Source organism: Esox lucius, chromosome 19, assembly GCF_011004845.1.
Source record: "Esox lucius isolate fEsoLuc1 chromosome 19, fEsoLuc1.pri, whole genome shotgun sequence".
NCBI lineage: Eukaryota > Metazoa > Chordata > Actinopteri > Esociformes > Esocidae > Esox > Esox lucius.
This window is the reverse complement of record NC_047587.1, coordinates 17499903-17526989: the sequence shown is the minus strand read 5'-3', so window position 1 is coordinate 17526989 and position 27087 is coordinate 17499903. Positions and strand designations below refer to the sequence as shown.

The 27087-nt window shown below is 43.1% G+C and overlaps 4 protein-coding genes and 1 long non-coding RNA gene across 19 annotated transcripts in view; 2 read left to right on the top strand and 3 right to left on the bottom strand.

Annotated features, from left to right (window-relative positions):
* The window catches only part of LOC105018395 (casein kinase I), a 40867-nt gene extending 36630 nt beyond the window's left edge, over positions 1-4237 (bottom strand). For 4 of the 13 annotated variants that reach the window (XM_010883775.5, XM_010883777.5, XM_020040224.3 and 1 more), the window contains exon 1: positions 3950-4234. The gene's annotated coding sequence lies outside the window, so the exon portion shown is untranslated. Of the gene's footprint in view, positions 1-3949 lie in introns of all 13 variants that reach the window. The other 9 variants (XM_029115195.2, XM_029115196.2, XM_010883771.5 and 6 more) reach the window with 7 other exon arrangements.
* Positions 3452-8956, top strand: LOC117593427. Its single transcript, XR_004574823.1, has 3 exons — positions 3452-3665; positions 7880-7922; positions 8666-8956. It is a non-coding gene; the product is annotated as an uncharacterized LOC117593427 (long non-coding RNA).
* Positions 5150-6923, bottom strand: pclaf (PCNA clamp associated factor). Its single transcript, XM_010883769.4, has 4 exons — positions 6779-6923; positions 6037-6120; positions 5731-5905; positions 5150-5326 (listed from the first exon to the last, which is right to left on the bottom strand). The coding sequence occupies exons 1-4, from the start codon at positions 6822-6824 to the stop codon at positions 5281-5283; spliced, it is 351 nt and encodes a 116-aa protein (XP_010882071.1). The 5' UTR covers positions 6825-6923; the 3' UTR covers positions 5150-5280.
* On the bottom strand, positions 7524-25842 carry LOC105018392 (cilia- and flagella-associated protein 44). 3 transcript variants are annotated; one of them, XM_034288443.1, is made up of 34 exons: positions 24400-24466; positions 23211-23394; positions 22918-23080; positions 22700-22802; positions 22371-22587; positions 22106-22220; positions 21798-21962; positions 21545-21700; positions 21355-21402; positions 21167-21266; positions 20967-21061; positions 20600-20809; positions 19716-19826; positions 19479-19631; positions 19170-19394; positions 18928-19070; positions 17651-17930; positions 17198-17253; positions 16919-17081; positions 16611-16741; positions 16138-16340; positions 15893-16058; positions 15037-15214; positions 12826-13067; positions 12403-12631; positions 12012-12215; positions 11048-11243; positions 10846-10959; positions 10618-10748; positions 10382-10498; positions 8964-9165; positions 8597-8757; positions 8382-8516; positions 7524-8300 (listed from the first exon to the last, which is right to left on the bottom strand). In XM_034288443.1, the coding sequence occupies exons 1-34, from the start codon at positions 24437-24439 to the stop codon at positions 8022-8024; spliced, it is 5415 nt and encodes a 1804-aa protein (XP_034144334.1). In that variant the 5' UTR covers positions 24440-24466; the 3' UTR covers positions 7524-8021. The 3 variants fall into 3 exon arrangements, with proteins under 3 accessions (XP_034144334.1, XP_034144335.1, XP_034144336.1); XM_034288444.1 differs by lacking the exon at positions 24400-24466 and adding an exon at positions 25756-25842 and having other exon boundaries at positions 7525-8300; XM_034288445.1 differs by lacking the exons at positions 7524-8300; positions 8382-8516; positions 8597-8757 and having other exon boundaries at positions 9069-9161; positions 24400-24468.
* Positions 25033-27023, top strand: tmem17 (transmembrane protein 17). The gene is made up of 5 exons (XM_010883768.4): positions 25033-25475; positions 25760-25863; positions 25961-26074; positions 26353-26496; positions 26647-27023. Exons 1-5 carry the CDS (start codon positions 25361-25363, stop codon positions 26746-26748), a joined length of 579 nt encoding a protein of 192 aa, XP_010882070.1. The 5' UTR covers positions 25033-25360; the 3' UTR covers positions 26749-27023.
* The last annotated feature ends 64 nt before the right edge of the window (positions 27024-27087 follow it).

The following is a 27087-nucleotide window of genomic DNA, read 5'->3' as shown; positions in this document are numbered from 1 at the left end:
CAGATGCAAACTGTTACAAAACTATGAGTTGAACAAGTGGCCATTGGTTTAGGATTTTTTAACCTCACAATTCAATGCAAATCTCAACTATTAAGCACATAGAATCAGAGATTAATCTCTGATTATATCTAGGTCATTAAGAATGGATTTGCCAGTGATCCGAGCATTGTATCCTGAAGCTATAGAACAATTAATTACACTACAATTAAAATAAAATGTATATGTAAGTCACATTTTCTACTTACACTTGCAATGATAGTGTCAAGTCCACAAAGGTTGGCAATGAGTTGAAAACATGTCCACACAGCACCATACCCCATCTAATTACATTATCTGCTGTCTGGGGAAAAGGGATGGTCGGTTGTCTAGCTTGTTTAGTTTGTTATATATTTAATTCTCATGAACTGACGTTTGTTACTAGTTATATCAGAAATGAGCTAACATGACTTGGCAGACAACATTCTATACATTGGTTTTGTTATTTCACAAGTCAAATTAAAAGCTTATTTGACATGTCAAATAGTGTTATGGGAAGTGTTAATTTTTAACAGGCCTGGTCATGAAAAGTAGCATACTATATAACGATGCAGCCGAACCAGCAAGTCAAACCACATTATTAAAAACAATTCAGTAAACATTAGGCCTCCTTTCTAAACATCTCATCTTAGTAAGCTTGCCAATTAGTAGTTGATTAACAATAAAGCTAAATAACAAAAGGAAGTGCCTTTTGAGTTCAAAGGCAAACTGACAAAGAGAAAACTTTGCCACGTTTGCCTATGAGTAAAAACCCTAAATGCACCAGGGTAACTGAGAATAATTCTTGATTCCCTGGCTATGAAGCCACTCTCCAAACTAATACATTATGGACAGGAATGGAATATGCATGCCAGCTAATACATTCCAGTCTTAAGTCAACAAAATTAAAGGACAAGTCCAGACCGCAAAACATCAAAATTGTTGTGCAGATCATGTTTCTAACAACTGACAAAATAACTTGTCTATGCATTTTCTAAGTTTGAAAGCTAGGTATGGCAAGTTTCCAAATCTTATCCTCAGTGATGTATTTGAGGTAGTCACTTTTTTAGGTGAGGTTGACTTCCTGATCTCACAGCTAATGTGATTTTTGACTTGCTGTTCAGTATAATTTCATAGCATGCTACATAAGACAAAAAGTATGACCTAGTTAATGTTGTATATATTTTATAACTTTCATAAACTAGCCTAGTTAAAATTACATTGCCATAATTCTGTTTCTATCGTGTTTGCAGGTGGAAGACTCCTGTTAGTCGCCAATTCTCTTAGGAACACCCATAGGAATATTGCCATCAGCACAGTCTGTACATCCCTCTCAGTCTTCCAGGGTGAAATTGTGATAACACACAAGGGCATTTTGCTACTTCTCTAGTGTGTTCATGTCATTTTGGGGGTTTCAATATCCACCTACTGCTTGAAGTGTCAATATTTCACTCTGGCAATTGACAATATATAATACCTTTCTAATTTTGCATTCTTGATAAATTGCCACAGACAACCACGTATAACCAAACAACAGTGGTAGTGAATAGTGATCATTGCCAGCTAGCTCTGGAGACAAAACTGCACTCATATTCCTAGACGCATCGCCTACCTACTACAAAGCAGTATGGAATTTCTAGAAATCTCAATTTTAACAAATTTGTTTCTGGTTTAACAAGAGGCTATTTTCTCGCCCAGTTGATCACCGATTTGAAAATTCTAACCCTCTAAATTGGATTACCAGGGATCCAACCAAGTTGTCGGGGAGTAGTAGAGACAACCATTGTCTATATATACACACACACACATTATTTCGAAAGTATTCAGACCTTTTCACCATTTCCACATTTTGCTACAGTGGGTGGACAAAATAACACCTTATATTAAAGAGATTGTTCGACGTAGATTCATTTTTGAGTTAAATTACTATTACCCTGGGATGCTCTTCAAGTTTAGTTTTATATTGCAAACATGAAAACATTGAGGAACACACACTGAAATGTTCTTTAGTCTAATTTTCAAGTGTTTTGGAGTAGGTTTCGGCTAGCAATGCAGCTTTTGTGGTTTAAGACATTAAAACATCTGGATTCAGTCTATCATAAAGTTTTGCACTTCATTACTGTTGCGAACGTTCATACACATCATTTTGTATTATACACTTTGAATGGCAGGGACACATTGACTTTAAGAAGGGCCAGACAGTCTGTTTATATGTAGAGCTATCTTGCAGAAACTTCCAAACGATCTTACCACAACAAATCTTTGGAAACACAGAGGCAGGACACGCTCTCAAGACATTGGTATTAGAGAAAATGACTAGGGGTTACTCAGAGTTACGCAAAAACCGCTTTCGACCACCAAGCCCCATTTTCATGGAAAGCCTGGCAGAACACTGATGCATATAAGGCAGTTCAAACGTCCGACGGCAGACATTTTCAGTGAACTACGATTGGTTTTCTTAATGTGCGCTTCCTTTCCGATGTTTCCTTGTTGTCCTTTTTAAAAGGGGCACTGTGTAGAATCCTGCCTCTAAACAATAACACAACGTGTCTCCTTGTCTTCCCTTATCAAATGAGACCAGAATAGCATTAGCTAGTCCAGGGTGGTCTAGGATGGGGAGGATAGTATTGCGAGTGTCTAGAGCGGGTGTAAGACAAGCTAACATAGCTGCTATAAACCAATAGGGACTCTGTGTCGGGGTTCACATTTACTCCCAAGCAGGTTCTGAAAATAACTCCACACTCATGCAGATTCCTACAACCCGGGACAAATACCTTAACCCCTATTAATCCTCCCAAGTTATTTAATTATAGAAACAACTTTTCCCATCCATCAGGCATTCAACATTTTGATAGCTATATTAACATTTCACTAGGAAGTTGCTCAAAAGATAGCAAGCTGGGACAACCACACAATCTGTCACGGTGAGTACATTTTATTCAATGTCTTTGGCAAAGTCAGTGATAGAAGAAACCACAGAAAATCTATATTAACCAAAGTTGTACTTCCAGAATTGACTGGAATTGAAATTACCCTAATCCCGCCCCAATAGCTCTAGATCTAATTTAAACTCAGGACTGCAAAGCCAGTTTCACACTACAACCCTCTAATGAGGGACTTATTGAGACCTGAGACAACCGGTTGGTGCAATTGATATGGAGGTAGATCAGAAAACCAGCAGGCTTTGGACCTCATAGGATAAGAGTTGAGTACCCCTGAGATTAACCATTAACAGGACATGAACATTAGATAGCCCAATCAACAGTACAGCTTTTTTTTTTAATATCCTTTCTAGGCCACGGATCTGCTTACTGCCCCCACACGAACAATTTATTATATTAGAAAGTAACAGGTCTAGCTCTAGAACCCGCTTAGCAGTGGCCCTGTCTGGACGCAACCTATTATGGGGGCGTGTCTTCGAGTGGGCTGTCTTTCTCTTCTTAAGCTGTCTCTTGATGAACTAGTTAATCAGTAAAATGTTTGTTATTTTAGCCAACCAAGTTAACAAGATCAACCGTTATCTGACGGATACTCGCAACACCACCACACTACCAATTGTGTGTATTGGCTGCACACACAAAACGGTGAATCCTGGGTGCATTTCCTTGTGTGGTCCAACAATGCAGCTAGAGTCAAATACTCGAGCCTAGGTAAATGTTAGCTACAGTAGTCATTTAGCTAATTATCTAACTAAACGACATTTCTTCGCGGCAGCATCTTCATTTCAGGTTGGCAATTTGTTTTAATTAGCTGTTAATAATACCAAGCTAAACCTAATGCTAAATAGCATATGCGGTACTAAAATAATGCAGATATCTAAGATAAATAAGCTAACATTAGCTACCTCATAAGCTAAAGTAGCTAGTTAAGTACTAACGTTAGCTAGTGATACCTATTAGCCAATGTTTGCGAGGTTTTGGGAAATGTAACTTACTTTTATTATGATCCTGGATACATTTAGTCATTTATTTTCCATTTGTGTAAAGATAAGTATCTGCGCCAGCAATGACGATGCGATGTCAATTCGTCAAGTTAACGCTAAGTCAAGCTATGCCTACCAGAGCCTTCTTCTGTTCGCCTCCACTCATGAAAATGATCCAACAGTGGTTCCGGAAGTGTTGATACAACACCCTCCTGGGAGAAATGCACTTCCGGATGTAAAAGAAAGCCTTTTCGGTTGTTCCAATGAACTCCTGTTTGGATTCTATTACATGAACCCAGGAATAGTAGCTGCTGCCTCAACAGTGCCTAATCATAATGAACATTCTAATAAACACGAACGAGTTGTCATGGAAATTACAGGACAATGACTATGCCGTTTGTGACTGGTTATGCTTTTTGTCAATTCGTCAATTGGCTCTTTTCATTAAGAATAATTAATGAAAATCGTGCATTTAAATACCATTTCATTGTTTTAGCACTATACTTTTTTTTAGTATATGCAGTAAGGTTTAATGGGCTAATAAACTAAACTTGACACTAAAACTGGGGATCACGTATATTGTTCTGTCATAGAACAAAAACATAGTTAGTACTCAAAGCTGGTCATCTCCTTTTCAACAATAAACAAAATATGACAATCACAAGATCCCTAATCCATGGCATAGTAAACTGGCCACCTTCCGCTATGAACATCCAGCTTACTGCCACCCCATCCACAGCTTTAGGAACAGGCTTGACCTAGGTAGTTCTAGCCTGTATTCATAATTCAAATGTTTAGTTTGTTCTAAGGTGCCTTTGCAGCATCAACTTAATGGACCATAATGTAAGTTTAGAAATATCCCAACATTGTTAAAGTGCAGTCTTATTAAATCAGTTATTTTAAATGCATCCCCTGCAGTTTGACCATGTTCTAAAACCTAATAATTGTTTGATTTGGTCACCATTCCTAATGAATACTGCCATCTACTGTTATGTAGTGGTTACAAACATGCAAGAATAGCAAACACAGCATTAATATAATAAATGGCTGCGCATAAAAAAAGAAATCCCTGATTTACATTCCAAAACAAAGAAATCTTTGTAACAGCACAATCATGGATAAATATATTTCCTACATAATATCCAAAAGCTACAATGTAGTTTAAACCCCAGAGAAACAAACAGTATTGAAATCAGGCAATGGAAACAAACATTACAAAAAAAAAAGAGTTTATTAAACTTCTGTACAAAACATTAATAATTATATACAATGATATACAAAAAAATAAATCTCAGCCCATTCAAATTCTAGAAAATGTTCAATTGAGACACCAACAACTAAACTCATTCATCATCAGCATCCTCATCTTCAGCAGGAAGTGGTCTAGATCTGAAAGGATAGTCACTGACATTAGATAGGATGGCAAACATGAATATAAATACCATTTTGCCCACATTAACTGGTTCTGTGGGACCTTACAGATAGTAACTTGAGTAGTACTAAGGATTAGTGTCTGCTAAATGACAAGCATCTGACACAGGCATCGTCACCAGACAACTTAGATAGATTAATCACTATGACTTTTGTACAGCTATAAATCCTGTCAAAACTACACTTAAAAATGAACCCAGAGAACAGAAAATTTGAAAATGATTCTAAAGACCAATGTTCCCAATCATAGTTGGACCTCTGTCTGACCTGCAATCTATAAAGGTAGGCATGTCAATGTTGTTTTGGACTATCCCAAAAGACAAATTACTAAATGTAAAAACAATAAAATAACTAAAACGTACTTCCTGGAAGCCTTGGAAAGTCCACTGCCTCCAGCCCCTTCATCATCTGACTGGGGAAGCTGGTTCTCTTTCTCAGGCTTCCTGCTGGGCCCACCAAAGAAATCCCCAATGCCCTTCTGCCAGGTTGGGGTTGGTCGAGGACACACTGGGTTCCCACCAGCAAATTTATTCTTTGCTGCAAAAGCAACATATCAATTTAGACATCTCCCTTTAGCATTCAACACTAATGGACACAAGTTAAAATGTTTGGGGTCATTAGTTGATTTTACCTTCATAATGAATTAAAATGAGTAGATAAAACCTCACCAGGCGTGCCTGTTTGAGAGCTGCTAGATGCATTTGCAGAACTTGAGGCACCCAGCGACTTCCTGGGTGCAGATGCAGCCACAGCTGAAAATAAGAAATGTATTAGCTATCAGGTCATTCAAAAATATTAAAGTAAAGACTTGAAATAATGTAGCATTTTTTGCACATTAAACCACACAGGCAAATTTGTACGACTGTCTTATTTAGTTCAGGCGGTGAAATTGGCGCCAGACTGATAAGCTATACTAGGTAGCAAACAAATGAGGTTAATTCGACTAGGCACGTTTGTTAGAACTGTGTAAATATCAACAATTTAGCTTAGTGGTCCACGCGAAATGATTCTTAAGTTCCAAAATTATGAGATGAGAATTTAATAACGCAATATCCAACTGGGTTAGCATGCGCGCCAGCTGTGTTCATGATTCCATTGAAGTGGCGGGAGACTTCGATAGTTGTCAAGTAGATTAAGTAATCACATTAACGACTGAACTCGAATATTACTACAGTTGCTAAATTTTAAGTAATGGGATTGTATGGGTTAACGATGTTCGCAAAACTGTTTGATAGTTGGCGAAAATAGCCAACAACAGTAACTATAATAGTAGTTCCACTAGTGTACCGACTAATAGTAATACTTATAGTAGCTAGCTATGTTAGCTAGCCTGCGAATTTGCTGCGGGCGAATAACACATTATACTTAATAGTGTAACAAAACTATAACGTTTTTACACGAAAACATTACCTTTTCTGTAGGTTCCAGGGACACTGTCTGCTTTCGTCCTCACCATGTTTTTATAATTTCAACCCCAAAACCGGATGCAAACTGGAAACGTAACTCCACTTCAGACTTCAAGAGTCCAATGATAACTTTTAGTTCCCGCCTGGGTTTAAAATATGACTACGTTACCTCCCCCAACGTCATTGGTTGCGTAATTAATGATGCCCTCCCACCAGGAACATTACGTTTTTCTGATTCCTTTTAGCGTTCGCTGGTAGCTTCCGGTGACTCCACCCATAACAGGGTTGCCATATCCAAGGTTTTCTCCCGAATTGGGCAGCTTTCAAACAATATCGCGGGTTAATGAATGAAATTAATTGATCACGGGTTGCGGGTTTTTGTGCTACTTCTGAACTTCACTGCAGCAGCAACATTTCTGTCTTCATATGATACGTCTTGTGTTTCTATGCTGTTATCACAGATGGCAGCTACTGTGGGATCCGCGGCTTCACATGCCGCATCTTAAGTTTTGTTCGGGGGTGTTAGGGCTTGATAGTGGGGTTCATATTAATTAGAAAAACTGTTTCTCATTATCGGAGCAGAGATAGTTTCAGTTCTTTGCAATTGAGTGCAACACAGACATGGGAAACAGGAACATGTTTTTGAGGACAGTGACAAATCAGGGGTGGGAGTTTTAGCCGATGGAAGCGAGCAGGACGCATCAAAAACAAGATTCGTTTGAGATTTTCCGGAGAAACATGTAAAACTGCACATACTTCGAACTTGTTTCGTCCTCCCTCTTTCTAAACCCCTCTTGTCCAGTAACGTCAGTCGTGATTTACATATATATACACAATTTCGTCCCGTCTCGTTTTATTCAACCAAAATGAAAAGTTTTTTATTCATTGTAATTTTCTGGATCAATTTAGTCAGTTGTCGGCTCCTTACTGTTTTTGTTGACGAAATTAACGCTGCAACCATTATCTCAATAGAATACTTTATTGATATTTTTTTCTGCTGTTTCCATCTCCCCCAGAGAAAAACAGGCTATACACCAAAAAGGAACCCCTTTGTTAAATCAAATCCAGTTAATTGTCTGCTTTGTCTGTTTCTTGTTTACAACAGGTATATGTATCTGAGGAAGGGGACAGTGTGCAGTGGGTGTGTGGTAGGTGTGCAAAAATACAATAACATAGTTGTGTTTGTGAATGCACAAACAAATGTTCATGTGTGAATTTGTTATCTTTGAATAATATGTGTTTATGTATTATCTACAGGATTGTTTAGGCTCTACTCCTTCCAGTTTAAAGTGTCTGTTGAGCCTCTGTGAGTTGGGTCGGGTGGTGGATCGGTGGCTGGCCAGGGCAGCAGACACCGGGGGCAGACGGGTCTGACTGGGGGGCAGGATGTTACCCCCTTTCCTAGACAGAATGCTGATCTCTTGGCGGAGGGCCTCTGCCTCCTGGGCCTGACTCTGGACCAGCTTGTTAAGCCTTTGCCTCTCCTCCTTCGCCTCAGCAGGCTGACAAGCCAGGAAATGGGCACCCTGACACACAGCAAAGCATGCCAATATTTACCACTAACTTTCACATTTATTTTGAAAGAAAGTTTGGACCCCCCAGCCTACCATCTTGCTCTGTCTAGTGTTGAGTTTGTCTTCCAGTTCTTTCTTCTGGCACAGCAGGCTGTTCATACTCAAGAGATGCTTGGTGTGATGCCTTGTCAATTCTGTCAATATCTGACGGGCCTCTGTCACTTTCACCTGAAACGCATACAGTAGTATCATACATATATACCTTAGACACACACACACACACACACACACACACACACACACATTACCTCCCACTGCCTAAGCTCCTGTGTGTATGTGGCCTCTCTGACTCTGCTGTCCTGTCTCATCTCCTCTAGGTTTCTGTTGCCAGACAGTGTTTGTAAGGCCTCAAGGTCCACCAGCTTCCCGAACTTCATCAGCATCAGCTGCTTACAGCGCGCCTCAAGGGCTACAAACACGCACATACACACAAACACAAGCCAAGTTCCCTTTCAGTCAGCCACTTCAGTACAACACATGGATCACCGCACTTAAAATATCAACTAGAGATTAACTGTGAGCAAGGTTCTGTCATGGCTGTTGAGGCAAAAAAAACAAACTTCCTGGTAAAGCATGCAGTGTGAACACCATGTCTACCCAGTCCCCTCAGCCTACACTGTATCTTGGCCTCCATGTCCTTGCGGTCGTGAATGAGCTGGACATGCCGCTGCCTGGCCTGTTTGTAGAGGTCTCTCTGTTCACTTTTCTCCACCTGCAGTTCTTTAATCCTCTCCTGAAGTCGTCCCAAGGTGACCGTGTTTAGAACAAGCGCTGGGGCCAGGCTGCACGGCACCACCCCATTGCTCACAAACTCTATCTGGTATGAAGAGGAGGGAGAGAGAAATTACTGTTTTCTTTTAAAATACATTTACTCATACTTTTGTATATTAATCACTACGAACTATGGTCTTGGAGGAATATAATGAGTTTAAAGGAATGTGATGACTGGATGACATGTGAGTATATATACTGATTTGATCACTTCTCTTATGAATAGCGCTATGTTTTGATGTAGAAATCTCCACACTAACCATCAAACTGAATCTGCTAGTATAAACCATTGGCTCATTGCACTGAAGGGGCTGAGAATCGCCATTTTCTCAGAGTGAGAAGTTATGGCAAAATAATTTATAAATTCAACTGTGTGAGTTAGAAACAATGTTTGATATTAAAGTGGGGAGTTAATGATACTAGAGGCTGGTTTTTTTTAATTGTCTGGAGATTCATAATTCTTCATCAGAAGACACCCAAATGTGTCTTCCTATAAAATGGACTACCATGACCAAACCTTTTGGGAATAATAGCATGGACAGGCCAAATAATTATTACATCATTGGAATACAGATGGAAAAAATACATCTTAAATACAAAAATGTATCTTCTTACTTGTTTATATATAAAACTACATTTAGACTATCATGATTGTTACTGGCTGATTGATAGTTGTTTCTTTTTTCATGAATGAATTGCTAACTATAGACAGCCATTACTGAATGGGCATTGTTTCACTGTCATTACCCTTATTATCATAGACTCATGTTTATCCCTTCAATGCAATTATACCACTATGATGTCATTATTGATTATGTAATTGGCTAAGTTATCATATATGTACAGTCTGAGTTCATTATTTCTTTATGCTGTATAAAGATTTTTGACCTACATGTTTTTTTTTCATTACCAATGTGCAAGAATATCTGTTTTTCATTGTTATGTTTTTTCTTCTTGCACCTGGTTTTTCCACTACAGGTGTGCGATAAGTTCATTTTTGACATATTTCTGAAGTACCAACAGTGATCCTAAAACTCGATTCAAATCAAATAGCTAGTTATCATTTTAACACAATTTCAAAATAAAATGTATCAGAAATGAAGGGAAAATACTTGTAAGGATTAAGGATGGGAGAAGAGGATGCCAGGATGTTTGTTTTTTCCTGGTCTATGTTAGGTCTTCTGTTGATGCCAGGGTGTTTGTTTTTTCCTGGTCTATGTTAGGTCTTCTGTTGATGCCAGGGTGCAGTTCTCCTTACTTACCTGGTGCAGTCTGAGTGGAACCACCACATCCAACTCATTGAGCTTCTGTTGCTTCTCTCTGTTGAAAAGCTCCAGAGCGCCCTCTGCTGCCTTCAGACTACTATGAACTGCCTTTTCCTACAATACACAAAGACTGGATGAAGAATGAATGAATGCCAGGAACGATGGACTGGAGAAGAGGAATAATGACAAGGAAGTTAGGTTGGAGGTTAGGAAAAGCGTCAGCGAATGTGTACCTTCTTAACAAGGCAGTCACACTCTTTTCTCAGGCTCTCTGCAATCTTCTTCTCTTCGACCAGCAGCTCCTCAAGGTCCAGGCGAAGCTCTCGCAGCTTCACCGTGTTCTCAAACAGCTCAAGGTCACAATCTGGGGGAAAGCAGGCAGACAGATGCAGTTAAAAGGGCACATTTGTGCATTAGTAAGAAAGTACCACATTACAGTGAGGTGAATGGTATCCACTCACTTGGGGGGCAGACACTGTCATCCAGAGCACCGCAATTCTCTGAGTTACTGTCATCCTCATCATCATCCCAGTCAGACTGTTCATCAGAATCTTCATCACTGTCCTCCTGCTCTTCTGATAGACAAAAAACATCATTGGATAAGTTGGTCACTGATAAACACTACCCACGCAAACATTCAGAGTGGTCCAGGACTCCACTGACCGCCATCCGCAGCTTTCTCTTTCTTCTTGACACGTTTAATCTTCTTCTTGAAGACCCTGGTGAGAAAATCAAGAAACTTGTTGTTCTCCCCCAGAGAGGCCAGGAAGGTGGCAGCTATGGCCTTCTCTCTCTCCTGGAGTTTGGATATGTCCCTCCGCTTCAGCTCTAGAGCTTGCTTACACTTCTCCAGCCTGGACTGGGTAGAGCACAGAACAGGAGGAATGGGATGACAGTTATGTTGAACATTGACACAACAACACTTTACATTTTATCTATAACAGATGCTTCTTTCCAGACTGAGTTAGTGCTTGGATAGCTAGCTGAGATAAGTGCAAGCTTTTTTATGTTTTTTTATGGGCACGAAGTCTGAGAAGTCTAATTGAAGATACAATTTAAAGAGGAATGCCAAGAGAACATTTGTGGCAGAAGGGAGTACTCGAGCTGGGTATGGGCTTTAGGTCAAGTGGAAGTGTTTCGTGAAGGTTGAGTGGCAGGTTCACTTCCTGCTCTGTATGCAAGCACTGTGGTCTTGTAGTAAATGGAAGCTTTAACTGGAAGCTAGTAGTGTGGAGTAGAGCCGGGTGACATTAGTAGACTATAAGGTCTGGGAAAGTAAAAAACTGGAGAGCTGGCGCATTGAAAAGTTGTAGGGGTTTGATTACACGTGGGGAACCCAGCCGAGAGAAAGTTGTAGGGGTTTGATTACACTGGGTGTGTTTAAAGGAGCAGACGGACAGGTAGGATAATATCCCAGAATGTGTAGAGCCTTAGATGCCCACACCAGAGAGGTTGTAGAGAACGATCATACAGTTACTGTTACCAAAGACAGCAAATAGATTCAGATGACAACAAAGGACTGAGCGAGCTGAGATCCTAGTCTCATAACCTACGCCGCCACTACCCTAAACTAGTTTAGATCGGCCATTCCAAACATCCCTCAACCCCTTCCTTTTCTCCTAAATACCCTGAGGTCTTCCTCCTCCTCCATGCAGGCGTTCAGTGCCTCCTGCAGGGAGTTCTCTCTCTTCTCAAACTCTTTGAGGAGCAGGAGCTCCTGGAACAGGGTGACATGACGCAGATCAGCCAGCTTCATCTGGATGTCTAACTCAAGCTTCTCATGACGCAGCAGGCGCAACTCTGCATCGAACTGCCACATAGACACTGACATCTGAGGGAGAGAAAGGAAAAGGGAGGGAGGGGTGGAGAAGGGAGGAAGAGGAATTGGATGGAGAAAAAATGAGAGAGAAAGGAGTCTGGTTTTGTTTCAATGAACAATTATGAAGCATAGGTTCTTCAATGTGGCTTTTTGTGGCCTTTGCATCCAATCTAGAAAGGAAAGTAGTGGAGAGGCTGACCTGTTCCAGCAAGGTGTCCTGTTCATACAGCAGCCTGATCTCCTCTACCTTCCTCATCTCCTCCTCCAGCCCTGTCAGACCAGCTGCCTCCCCCACCTCCCTCTCTTCCTTTCTATCTGCAGGTGTATGGCAGGGAGTCTCCCGTCCTCCCTCGTCCCCTTCTTTCTCTAACGCCAACAGTTCCAGCAGAGTCTGGCCCCCCTCTGGTTCCCCACCACGGGTCCAGGACCTGTACAAAGGACCAGACAGAGCTATGTAAAACCCAAGTGATGATGTCAGATCACAGTTTCCCCAATCAACCGCAATGTGTCGAATTAAACTTGAATAATTAGGGTTCACAGCTATCTTGATCCTATCATTGATAAGCAAGGATCTTTAAGTAAGTTCTGCTCAGCTCGGGTCATGGTCCCAGCCAACACCTACCTCCGAGCCTTCAGTGCCCCACAGCGCTGCAGCGTGGAGCGGGTGTAGCGGAGCTTCCTCTCAGGGGTCTCCTCTGGCAGGAGAGCGGGAAGAGTGGGTGCAGGACTGCAGAGATGGGGTGCCAGGTGTTCCTGGACAGCCTGCAGCTGCTGGGCTTGTGAGCCCAGGCGGGACAAAAGGCTCACCTTAGTATCCCTAAGGGTCATGATACGACTGTTCATCTGAGCCTTCTTCTCATGGATCTAATATAGAGAGAGGGAGAAATACACATAGCCAAATCTGGATGGTAGTCGATGATCCTAACACATTTACATTTGAGACATTTAGCAGATTTCCTTGTCCAGAGCAACTTACAGGTCACAACAAGAGATGTTTCACCTTGTCACCTCGCGTAGTTAAAACAGTGACTCTCATAAAAGGCAGTATAACAGAAGGTAATCATTCCAACCTGTTCCTATTATCTGATCTGATCAAATGTATTCATTTGGGCCAAAAAATCCACTCATGTATGTTTTTTAGATCAGTACTGAGTACCGTTACATCAGATGGTGATGTGAGTTCAATACATATTTACCTGACAGAATAAGATAGAAAATAAACCTGTTTTAACACAGGAAAAATGTAGCATGGACTAACAAGATAATCTCTCCTCACTACCAGATGTAGTTAGCTATTCTGCTCCAGATGATGACCTAAAAGATCTCTTTAAAAATAACCTACTCAGTGTTTTTTTTCTGCCTGAGAATTAGTCAAAGGTGGTACCCCAACCCCCGCTACCCCACGCACTACCAGACGCCCCTCTGTGATATACTTCATATAATATCTGGTCACTTGAAAAAGAAAACTGTTATAGTGTTAAATCTGCCCTGTTGTCCACTCTCAGGGGTGGGTCCACTTGAGCAGATAATGCACAATACAATGTCCTCCCTAAAACAACAGAAACCAAAAAAACAAGCAATAAATACATTTATTCTTACATATTAACATGTTACATGTGTATTGTTTTTTTATTTATTTTTTACCTATGTAGGATTTTACCCTCATGTGCTATTTTGGTTCTCCTCTGCCTGTCCAGGACTAGTAGAAATGTGATTGGATTTAACTGCATACAGCCTATAGTTTCGGCTTGGCTTGTTCCCCAATGCTTCTAGCATACAGCGCATATCATTCCCTCTTCATTATGTCTGGACCACCCAAAAACATTTTGCCATTGAGCATCAAAACCATGTTTATCTGAAAATATGAAATCACTCATCAAGCTTTATAATTAATCACAGTCAATATTATTGTTGTCTATTTTCGTCGTTATACTAAGTTCTTGTTAATTAGACTGCATTAAAAACGCATGAGAGCTGTAGGCCATTAAAATTACAGCCTTGTTGCATTGTTTTTTCCTCCATCCTTGCCATGACACCACATCATTTATTCCCTTCTCTCGACTTCCTTCAGCTGTAGGCTACTTGGCTATGCCGCTTGCGCTCATCCAGCGTCTTCACGTTCATATATTTATATTGTTAGTGACTTAAATATGTTAATTGTATATTTTTACACTGTATATTGCATATAAAATGTTGTTGGGGACAGTAGCCTACATACCCGAATCTAATTGTCTTTTCACCAGTCATCTTTGTCTCTCTCGTGAACAGTGAATTTTTTTTTTATTCTACTAGACGTAATCTGAAAAATTAACAAATGTTATGCAGACTGGATGTAGTTTAGGCGTGATTAAGTTCTATTTAAATATTTGGAGATGCTTGGGTGTAAAAGAATCCCCACGCTACTCATCTATGCAACATCAGGATCGTAAGGTCCTGTTTGCAAGGTTGCCAGATCATTGACAGTAAACTGTAAATCTGCTCAAACACTAGATTTTCTATACAACCCTATCTGTAAATCGATCAGCCCAAGCTCATTAAAAATAGCCCAATTGGAGCGGAAACCAACCCATCTGGCAACACTGCCAATATGAAAGGTTTCCTCCTACGGTCACATTCACTGCAGTATACCGCTGGTAGGCTATTCGGTGTATCAGCGCAAAATGATTTGGCGGTGTGAGGTTTGGCGGTGCGAGGTTTTGGGAAGGTGGCTGCCTTTTGAGTTTTATATGCAGGAAAATACTACTAGTCTACTAGTCCATTACATACAGAACATTTGGTTTTGAAAGGCAGACACTGAAAAAAGTGTTGTGTCTTACGGTACGGAAGCCAGTACCTTCTCCTCTAGGTGGACTAACTGAGCCCTCTTCTTCTCTGCATTCATCCTCAGGTGCTCTGGAACCGTAAAGTCCTTGGTGGTTTTCAGCTTGAAGTCGCCCATAGTGTCCTCGGCCAATCGGATGGCTCGTACATCTTCCGGATCCTCACAGTTCTCATTGGGCTTGGCTGCAAGCCTGAGCAGTCATGTAGGGAACAGAACAGGGTGCACGGGTAGTTATTACAGTAATTACAGTCCTCTTTGTAATTGCTTTGACAAATTTAGCGTATTCTGTCATCCATTCCAACTTATACACATTTATCAATTCCATACATTTAGTAAAACATGGGGGCACCAGGGGGTACCATATAAAGGAGCCCTGCCCTCCTCTCACCACATTCCTGTTAATGCATGCACACACTAGCCTACTAACTAAGGGATATGAAACATGGCATAAGCGTCTGAAACATTCATCACTGCTGCTGAATATGATTTTTGCATCCCTTTTCCAAACAACCACAAAGACTTCATTTTAATGTTTCCGGGGGACCAGCTGTAACCCAGGTAGAGATAAACATAACTGAGTGTGTAGTAGAGGAAATGCTGCCCTACTCATGGTAGAACTGTACACTTGGAATCTGAAACAACTGAGTGGGTCTCAACGAGAAATGTATGCCCTCAATAATGTAAGTCATCCTGGATGAGGGCGTCAGCTAAATGACAAAGATTTGAACATAAAACGTACTGTTGAAAGAAATAATAGGTCAGTAACATGCTAGAATGTATTTTAAGCCAGGACCCCAACAGTAGAGTACAGTGTTTCTGAAGCAGAGACTAGAAAACCCCACCAGACGTTATGTGAAAACAGACTCACAGTTCAGCCCATTCCTTCCTCCTCTTGTCAATCTTAGCCCGAGCTAGCTCAGCCTTCTCAGTAGCCTTGCGGAGTTTATCTGCTTGGCGGCCCGCCAGCTTGCTGCCCCTTGGACGCACCACACGGGAAGCAAGCACAGCCTCCCCACCCAAGTCCTCCTGGTCCGCTGGGCAGGGATACACACTTTATCATTTTAGAATGGATATAACACACAAACACAAACACACACACCCACTCTCTCCCACCTATGATGTTGGAGCTGTCTTTGCCAGTCTCAGCCTTGTTCCTCCAGCGTTCCTGTCCCCCAGCCCCTGTGGCACCTGCCATCCCCTTCTGTTTCAGCTCGTGGAACCTCTGGGACAGTGCCAACAGGCGATAGGTGGAGATCCTGTGGTCGCTCTGGAATGCTACCACGGAAACCGTGTCCGATTCCAGAGATTCCCAGAACCTGGAAATGACAGTCTGTATTTAACCATCATCTTTGTGTCATTTCAAATCCTGGAATACAGAGCCAATAACAACCAAACTTGTGTCACTGTCCCAATACCCATGGACTACACTAGAAGCAAGAGGCTGTAATGTAGAAATTTAAACTTAAGGCGGAAATAGATAAAAGATTTGTCCCATGTAGACAATATCCGATGTATCCTCATCCTGTTTAAATATGAATATTCATATCTCAAACACGGCCAGGTGATAGTGGTTCCTGGTTGAGTACCTCTCCTGTAGTTTTTTGAGTCCAATGCGGTGTCGTTCCTCCTCCCAGGACAGCTCTTTCCTGGCCTCCCTCACCCTCTGGGCAGTCATCCTCTCCGTCTCCTCACGAAACCGAGAGTCCAACTCCAGCTCCTACACACACACACAGACAGACACACACATTACTAGTTTCCAGAAGGATTTGGGGGTGTGTGTGTTTGTACTTGTTTCTCTACTCCTGAAATACTTCAGTAGGTTTATGATTTAGGCTAAGGAGTATGGTGAAAAGCACAACATGGTGCGTTGTGTGTGTGTGTTGTGCGTGTGTACCGTGTGGTGCAGGCGAATGTGTTCAGGCAGACTCTGGTTCTTCTGCAGTAGCTGTTTGAACTGGCTCTGCAACTCGGCCAACTTCTTACGACGCTCCGCCTTTCTCTGCTCAGCCTCCCGACACGTACGCTCCATCTCCAGCCTCTGCTTCGCTGTCTCTATGCTACATTCAGACGGACAGGGCAGACGGGGGGCAAGGGTGACAGAGGAAGAGGTCTGCTGCTCTGTTTTCAGCCCGGTGCGTCAATGTATGTTTGTCTCCACACTTATCTCTCTAACCTGTATGCCGAAGGGTCGTCGATATCCTGGACCACACCATCCATCTCCATGCCAACCTGTTTCCCCGTCAACAACGCACAGTCAACCACAGAACTGCCACTCACTTATGTGTCTCTAACTGACCCGCGGTGAGGGAACTCTGGCCTTGCTTCATGTGTTTAACGTGTCTCTAACTGACCCGCGGTGAGGGAACTCTGGCCTTGATTCATGTGTTTAATGTGTCTCTAACTGACCCGCGGTGAGGGAACTCTGGCCTTGATTCATGTGTTTAACGTGTCTCTAACTGACCCGCGGTGAGGGAACTCTGGCCTTGATTCATGTGTTTAACGTGTCTCTAACTGACCCGCGGTGAGGGAACTCTGGCCTTGATTCATGTGTTTAATGTGTCTCTAACTGACCCGCGGTGAGGGAACTCTGGCCTTGATTCATGTGTTTAACGTGTCTCTAACTGACCCGCGGTGAGGGAACTCTGGCCTTGCTGCGCTGGAGAGCGTTCAGCAGGTCCTCCTGGGGTAGCAGCGTAAAGCAGAAGATGTTGCTGTCCTCCCCCGTCGTCAGGAGAAACTGATCGTCGTAGCTACAGCGCAGCTGGCAAACGTGTCCGTTCTGGTTGTCGTGGACGCCGAGGGACCAGAAGGCCTGCATGGAGGTGAGGGCGAGGTCGGGTGGCTGCAGAGGATACGCCCGGACACTGCCTGAGTGCAGGCCACACAGCATCAGCTTCCTGCTGGAGCTGGGACAGGAAGACACCCAACAGCCAATCACAGGTAAGCACACCGAGTTCACAGAAGACCGACAGGCCTCAGCAACTATGACTGACGATGGAAACGATTATAGCCATCAGTCAGGTGGTCCCGTACCTAAACCCATCAGCCAGGTGGTCCCCTACCTAAACCCATCAGTCAGGTGGTCCCGTACCTAAACCCATCAGCCAGGTGGTCCCCTACCTAAACCCATCAGCCAGGTGGTCCCGTACCTAAACCCATCAGCCAGGTGGTCCCCTACCTAAACCCATCAGCCAGGTGGTCCCCTACCTAAAGCCATCAGCCAGGTGGTCCCGTACCTAAACCCATCAGCCAGGTGGTCCCGTACCTAAACCCATCAGTCAGGTGGTCCCCTACCTAAACCCATCAGCCAGGTGGTCCCGTACCTAAACCCATCAGCCAGGTGGTCCCGTACCTAAACCCATCAGCCAGGTGGTCCCCTACCTAAACCCATCAGCCAGGTGGTCCCCTACCTAAAGCCATCAGCCAGGTGGTCCCCTACCTAAACCCATCAGCCAGGTGGTCCCCTACCTAAAGCCATCAGCCAGGTGGTCCCCTACCTAAAGCCATCAGCCAGGTGGTCCCCTACCTAAACCCATCAGCCAGGTGGTCCCCTACCTAAAGCCATCAGCCAGGTGGTCCCGTACCTAAACCCATCAGCCAGGTGGTCCCGTACCTAAAGCCATCAGCCAGGTGGTCCCCTACCTAAACCCATCAGCCAGGTGGTCCCCTACCTAAACCCATCAGCCAGGTGGTCCCCTACCTAAACCCATCAGCCAGGTGGTCCCCTACCTAAAGCCATCAGCCGGGTGGTCCCCTACCTAAACCCATCAGCCAGGTGGTCCCCTACCTAAAGCCATCAGCCAGGTGGTCCCCTACCTAAAGCCATCAGCCAGGTGGTCCCCTACCTAAACCCATCAGCCAGGTGGTCCCCTACCTAAAGCCATCAGCCGGGTGGTCCCCTACCTAAAGCTGATGGTGCGGATGGGGTCCTCATCCGTATTCTGGACAGGCTGGAAAGCAAATGGCTGGTCTTGACGGTGTAACGGGTCCTCGTCCTGCTTGTCTGAGAACATACAGTGGTACAGGTACCCTGAGTCATAGCCTCCCTGAGAGAGATGAAGAGAAACGTTAATAAATAAATCAGTCAGTCTCTGTGTGTGTGTGTATCTGTCTGTGTGTGTGTCTTTGGTGTTGTGGGTGTGTACCATGGAGAGCCAGAAAGCACCAGGTTGGGAGTAGAAGCCACAGTAAAGGGGGCTCGGGGGATCAGGCTTGTAGAGAGGGGGAAGCTCTTCCTCATCCTCCTCTTCCTCCTGCAGTTCCATTTCAGTAGGTTCATGGCCCTGCTCCTTGGCTTCATTAAGTTGCGCCTCTCTCTCTTTCTGCCTCTTTGCCTTCAGACCCAGCCTGCGCGCAATCTCCTCCTCCCGCTGAAATACACACACTCCCACTTAACACATTTTCACACACATCTCTAGTTTGTGTTTAGTTTACAGTACAGCTGATAACCAGACCTTGATGTGTGACTTGATGCTGCTAAAGGTGAAGTGTCTTGTGTGCAGGCCAGAGATGCGGTAGGTGGTGCCTGGGGTCTGGGCCTCTGGGTCTGGAGACAGGACTTCCATCACGTGACCACTCCGACACAGGACCAACAGGGTGTTCTTGTCCTAAACACAAAAGTAGGGTTACAACTCATTTGCTAATTGCCATCGTGTCACCCCAGGTTTTGACTGATTGGGGGTCAGACTTACATGTGACTGGGGGGACCACTCCAGCCCTTGTACAGGTCCTGGGACTGCGATGAAGCCAATAGGGGCATATGTGTCCCCCACACTGAAAAAGAATACAGTGCAGTCCATACTCTACAGAAAGAAAGAGAACAGATGGTGCTTCAGTGGATTATCAAAACTGGTTCTTAGTTTTCACACCCATACAGGTGTTATTCATACCCATACAGGTGTTATTTATACCCACACAGGTGTTATTCATACCCATACTGGTGTTATTCATACCCATACTGGTGTTATTAATACCCTTACAGGTGTTATTCATACCCATACTGGTGTTATTCATACCCATACAGGTGTTATTCATACCCATGCAGGTGTTATTCATACCCATGCAGGTGATATTTATGCCCATACATGCTTTTATTGGACAAAAAGTGGTGCAAGATAGAGGATAGTGTTGTTGCTGAATGAACAGTAGGTCTGACTTGAACCCACGCCATGCAGAAGCATAGAGGACTGGATCCCCCTAGGCCACTCCACTGTTTACTTATTTAACCTGTGGTCTATGGACACATGGGGATCCAAAGGTTTACTTCAAATGATCCGCAAGTGTTTGAAAAAATAACAGTTGGAAGTAATACTTCTATTTTAAGCAACTGGACAAACATTTTGACAATGGACTTTGTTTATCATAACAAGAGGTCTGTATCTACAACCGAAAAATCGTTCCTTTAAATTTGAGCTGTAAGATACAGCAGTATATGTAAAAACTAAATTCAGCAATTACGTGAATATTGTTCTGTAAACGTTTTTCACTGTGATTTGTGGGTCTCTGGCACTGGTTTCCAGAACGGAGCTAATGACGGATTTGACCAAGCCAACCGTCTCTGCCCATCACTACCTACCCCAGTAGCCAGGATTTCTCCGTTGCGTTCATACGCCATGGCAGTCACAGGTGCACTGTGGGGTTTGAAGGCCTGTTTGAGACGGAGTTCTGCGTCTCCGTCGCGACTGTGCCCTGCAATCACTCGTAAGCTCTGGGGGTTGTAAAGCTCCAGCAGACGGACCACCCCATCCTCAAAGCCCACCACCACCAGTCCTCCGCTGGGGTTCACCTGCACACAAGGCAGAGGCCACACCAAACTCTCAGCACACAGTACACTTTGAGTAAACGGTAACAAGGCATCACATATATCCTTAGGTATCCTCATGTAATCTGTGCTGCTTACACACTAATAATACAGAAACCGAGATCCCAACCCACCCACATACCAAGCGTGGGGCCCAGGTCAGCGTTGTTCCACCTTGTTTGAACCAGCTGGTTGTTAGTTCTTCTTTTGCTAAGAAGTCAAAAATCCTTACTGACCCTGACAAACAGAGTAAGAAAAGACAGTTGTTTATGGAACACATCAACACCTACAAAATCATGTGTTTAATCTGTGCACTGTGTAGTAGTGTACAGTGACTCTTACGGTCCAAAGCAGTGGTGGCCATCAAATGGCTGGTGGTGGACACATCCATGCCCTGGATCACTCCAGCATGGAAGGAGAACAGACACTCTGGGTCCTGGGTCTGCATGCACAATGTAACACTGAATGTAAGACCCAATACAAAGTCTCATGCAAACTCAAATACAGTGCTAATGGTCAGTGCAACTCACAGTATTGGAAAATGAAAGGTCCAGTTTCCAGATGCCTCCATTGGAATCCTGACAAGTGGTACATTTGACAAAAAAGTTGAACTCCGCTGTTAACATAAAGCTCCACAAACTCTCACACAGCCATTGGTTGCTGAAAGACTTGATGCTACTTTAAGTATTGTTGCGTGACCCTTGAACCCCGCCCTCTGACCTGGGCAAACCAGATAAATGAGTCTGGCAGGGAGCTCTTCACCATGGAGCTCAGGCTGACATTACGTCCAATCACCATCTCGTTCATGGGCTCAATCTCAAATAGACCGGTGTCGTCGTTACAATCTGCTGTGTCAATGCTCTCAAAGTCCCAGCACTGCACAGGGTGGACAAAGTGACACCTTCAGGTACAGCTTTAACCCAACAGGAAAACCACAAAACAGCCGACCCAGAGGACTGTACAGTGTAGTTACCTTAATGGCTCCATCTGTGCCGATGGTTATGAGCTCCCCCTCATCCAGGGCAAACTGCTGGATGGGACCGGCGTGGCAAGTCCGGCCCCCCTTGCGGCAGATTTCTACCTTGATCAGGCCCCCGGCCCACAGCAGCATGTTTCCCCACTCAGACCCTGACACCACCTGGGCCCAGACCGAAGGGATGTGTCCGATCAAATACATACAAACACGTAGAACAAAATAGAGAAATACAATATTACTCATTATTCATTCATTTAGGATAAGATACGCAGCTGTTGTATATTATATTATATATATATACAGACCTTCCCATCAGGCAGCTCCACATAGCTCTCGATATCCGTCAGGGCAGTTTTCCCAAACTTTCCCAAAAGACCTTGAAGTTTGAGGCCAGTGAATGTGCTGGTCATTTTCCAAAATCTGAAGAATGGTTGATAAGAATTTTTTTTATGTACGACACCTTAGTAATAATAATCAATGCATGTGTTTACTGACAACATAAATCTTGTTGTTCCAGTGCTAGTATAAAGACACAGCATACAGACACATATTCAATTGACTGCCACTGACTTGATGTGTCCCAATCCAGAGGTGGTGAGTTGTCCAGGATTGTCAGGTGAGAAGGTGACTCTGTAGACATCCTGTGAGAAGGCCTTGCAGCGTAGGATCACCTGCTCGTGTCTCCACTCCCACAGGGTCAACATGTAGTCCGGCGCACTACCGACGCTGGCCAGGAGGGAGCCCTCACGGTAAAAGTCCACAAAGCTGTACGCCTGCACTGTCCCCCCTAACGGCCAGGGATTCAAACTAGCTCTTTATCATGGATCAAACTGTTATACGTTGTTTTTGAATACATCTTTCACAAGATAAAGTGTGTGTGCCCTGAAGAGCTTCCATACCTCGAAGAATGCGGTATGGTCGTAGTGAAGGATACTCATAGATGATGATGCTGGGCTGGTCCCCTTTCTCTGCCACAGCCAAGTACCTCTTACTGGGGTGGGCCTACAGAGACAGATGGGTTACATACTTTGTTATAAATGAGGGTCTGTCAAGGTTATCCAGGGCCAGTGTGTGTGTGTGTGTGTGTGTGTGTGTGTGTGTGTGTGTGAGACACTACCATGATGGTGCCGATGCCCTGTCCACTGCAGGACCGGAGGTAGCGCTGCTCCTTGGTCTGGATGTCCAGAAATATGACCACGTTTCCAGCCACGAAGGCCAGCGATCGTTCGTCCAGTAACTGCAGGTTGGCTCTGCGCCCACAGTCATATCCAAAAGAGTGCCTGGGAGAAAGTTAAGGTGCAAAAAGGAAAAGCAAAACAACACACAGACATGATACCATGAATATTACTAAGCTGAATGGACAACTGCACAAAAATGACGGCACTTGTCTTCCACCGGGCGGAAAGATACGTAAGATGTAGCAGGTTCTCCGGGATCTCTGAGTCTGCAGTGATGACTGGTCTTGAGTACAGTTCTTCATAGTTGTAGTACATGTCTTCAGGAATCTTTTTCATCCTAGCTGGCTGCTCCTCTTCCTCCACGGCATCACAACTTCCACGTGGATGCAGCTGCATCTGCTCGGAGGCTGCGAGAGCTGAAGAGACAAACCTGTCAATCTCCAGGCCAATTCTCCTGGCTCCCAAACTCCTTGCTCTAAGCATAGAGTAGAATTCAGTAAGTCGTCACTGCAGTTTAAGGTAAGCCATTGCAGAGAAAAGTGCTTAACTCAGTCCAGCACTGGATGGTGGAATATGACTACGCTGCTTGCTGCCAGTAGGCTAGTAAACTTGTTTGACATAGAAGCAGGCCTTACATCTTTTACATTTTACCACAAGGGAAAGAGAGTACAGAGAAACTCAATTCAATCTGAACTATTTTATCATACAGCAGAATGCAAGTTGCTATCCACAATCCTAATTGTCCACGGCACACACATGAGTAGTTAAAACTGTAAAATTAAATGTTTATACATAGCAGAAAATATTTGCTATTTAATACACCCCCAAATCGCTTTGATTTAATAAACTGTGCTGAAGGGCAAGGCACGTTTGCAGTCATAAAACAAAAGCTGCCTTGATTTAACGAGTGAACTTAACAAGGCAAAATGTTATCCCGTGTCTAATTGAATCAACACCGCTTAGTATTTGTGTAATACTACTATCTCATTTGTCCAACTCCTCGTGAGGTGCTTAGCGGGTAAGTGAATTCCTAGCGAGTTTGCACGGGGGCACGGGAAAATGCACTTGGAAATACACTTGGATGTAACAATGAAAAACCTCTTTCAAAGGCTGTAGTGTTAAGGGGATATCTACTTTGCGACTGGAGCCCAGACCAAAAGTTAAGTAAAGTGAAACACTTCCAATCTGTCTTATTGACAGATTATAATAAAAAAATATATACACTTTAATTTCCTAAATTAAACAAAACAGATTGCTCAATTCTTTTGACCATACGAGAGGTTTGAAAAGAACCACCGTAACTATTACATAGCGTATTAACTTGTTTGGACTGGAAACCTATTTTACACCGTCGGTTTTACTTGTATCTAGCTAATAGTCAGTCGTCTATAGAGCTGTGAACGTAGCTAACATTATATTACCATGTAAATTGTCTTCAGTCGGTTTCTGAAACGAGTCCATCTTCGTTTTGAAGTCAACTCATTGTTGCTGGGCAACCCTGTCCGTAGTCAGTATCGGCGTCACGTCACGACACCGATTAGCGGCGAATCCCACCATTATAGTGGAAATTATCTGATAAATCACACACTATTCATGAGGTGATAGTGATGACACACTTTGAATTATTAAAGTTTACATTTTTGAAATGAAACATTTTGAAAAACTAAAAGCCGTGGATTGTGGACCCATCACCCCCCGATTCAGAATATGCACTTTTTATAGGCATTTTCTATAGTTTTTTTATGAAATTTTAAAATAGCGAATATAAAATCTAACGCCGTGGATATTAGTCTATTCTTCCCCGATTCAGAATATGTATGTTTTATATTATTAAAAAATTTGTGGAAGCGATTGAAGTCTGAATTTGGCAAAACATTTTTAAAAAGCTTTGAAAAAAGGTGTGGATTGTATTCCATCCTATCCAAAAAAAAAATTTAAATGTCATTTTCACAGTCATGGAATGCTTGACTTCATTGCTACTGACAAAGGAAAACGAATATCCACCTAAAGTCCATTATAAAACAACTTTACATCCCTTGGATATTTTACTTCCGGAACAAGAAGCCGATATTTCTAACTCATTCATAGTTTGTCATTGGCATGAGGAAATCTGGTTTAGGCTAATATGCAAATAAATGACATTGTTTGATAAATAAACAGTTTCGGACGTACTAAGGAGTTTACTTTGGGGAATTAACGTCACTGACCAGTTGAGAGGAGGAACGTCCTTGAAATGCGATCTGCAATTAGAGCAGCGGGAGGTTGGCAGGACGCGATAATTCTCATGGTACCAAGGGAACAGTGTTTCGTTACTGGCCTCAAGCTGACTTCATTTTCTAAATAAAGCTAGCTGTCTAGCACAGGAGCATATTTGCACTTTGCATGGAGCTCCCAGAGCCGATCAGAAGACGTTTAGGAGACTTCTCCAGAACAGTGTTTGTTGATCAAACCCGTGCTCAACCATCTCCGGAAGATCATGTCAGGTTTTTGGGGCACAGTGAGTGACAATTTGGACAGTAACGTAACAGTACAGCAGCTACAATGCTAGTCGCTTGCACTAACGTTGCAGTTGTCAAGAATAATTGAACAGCTATACTGTAAGTAGCTAGGTAGTTGTAGTAGTGTTGCTGTTTTTAACGCTTGTATCTTTCTTAGCTAGTTGGCTAGTTAGCTAAATTAGCATAACCTGGCAGATACTAATGTATCGGTGGTTGGCGGGCTGTCTATACTAGTTGGCAAGAAAAGGTTGATTCTAATTGTTTTGCGATGTTACTTACACAGACAGCGAGGTCGTTTCCAGTCTGCCTCTCCAGATGTCTCTGTTCTTCAACATGTCGTTTTTCCCACTGTGGTGGATCAGCGAGGTGGTGATGCTTCACCTTAAGGTAATTCACTGGTATAATAGTGCTTGATAGTAGTGTATTTAACTTAACTTACATGAATGTCTAAATACAACCTAATCTTTTGTTTTTCTTGTTTTAGTATCCAGTGCTTCCTGACTACTATAAGTTCATACTCATCACCATTGTAATTCTGATGACTCTTATAGAGGCTATCAGGCTCTACCTGGGTTATACAGGAAATTTACAAGAAAAGGTACACTTCACTGTCTCTTCTGCTTCAGAATCCGAGGATGTCCACCGTTCAGTAACCTTCCTTTAAGATTTCCACTGGCCAGCTTTGCAAATGTTACATTGTCATACATTAGGTTCCTAACAAATATTGAGTTTAGCCGACTATCTGATCTACTGCCATCACTGACAGAATGCACCAAAATTAAGGTCTTAGCTGCATTATTGCAGTCAGGTGTTCAAATCAATTTCTTAACAAGAGCAGATCTTAGCTTTCTGTTTATGGTTACTGTCTCATGACAGGTCCCAGAGCTGGCCGGCTTCTGGCTTCTGAGCCTTTTGCTGCAGTTTCCTTTAATTTTGTTCCAGCTCTTCAACCAAGCCATTCTGATCCAACCTCTTGAGAGAGGGGTTCACATTGTATTGGCTGTATTCATTCTCACACAGGTGAATTTTAATTGCTGTTTCCCCCATAGTAACAAAATGAATGTCCAATTTGAAAAGATTGACTAGATTTGGTGTAGTTACATTTTGACCAGAAACCCAGGGTTATTGTATTGTATATAAAGATAGCGTTTATTTTCTGTTCTTTCTTAGGCAATATCTGGCTTTGCAGCTTTGCGGGGAATGGTCAGACACACAGAAAGCCACTTTCACCTCAGACAGTTTGATGGGATTCAGGAGCTGAGGGCGGCCTGACTGATTTGCATCTGGGCTCACACACAGATTCGTACAGATAAGCAAAAGGTTGAGTTGCGGTGTAGCTATAAGATTCAGCTCTGTGTTATAACGGTGGACCATGTTCTGCTATTTACAGAAGTATTTTTGTATTCTATTTTTATACCATGTTTGTTCTTTGTAAAACCATTGAATGTTGGGATTTTTAGACCCTTTTCTGTTTTACAGTGTTTGAGTAACATTAAGCCCTGATTGCAGTGGCAGGGAGTATGTAGGAGGGTCTGGGTGGGGCGGGGCGTGGCGGGTTCCTAAGCAGAAAACATTGGGCAGAGAGGAAAATATGCTGGGTGGATAAGTGAG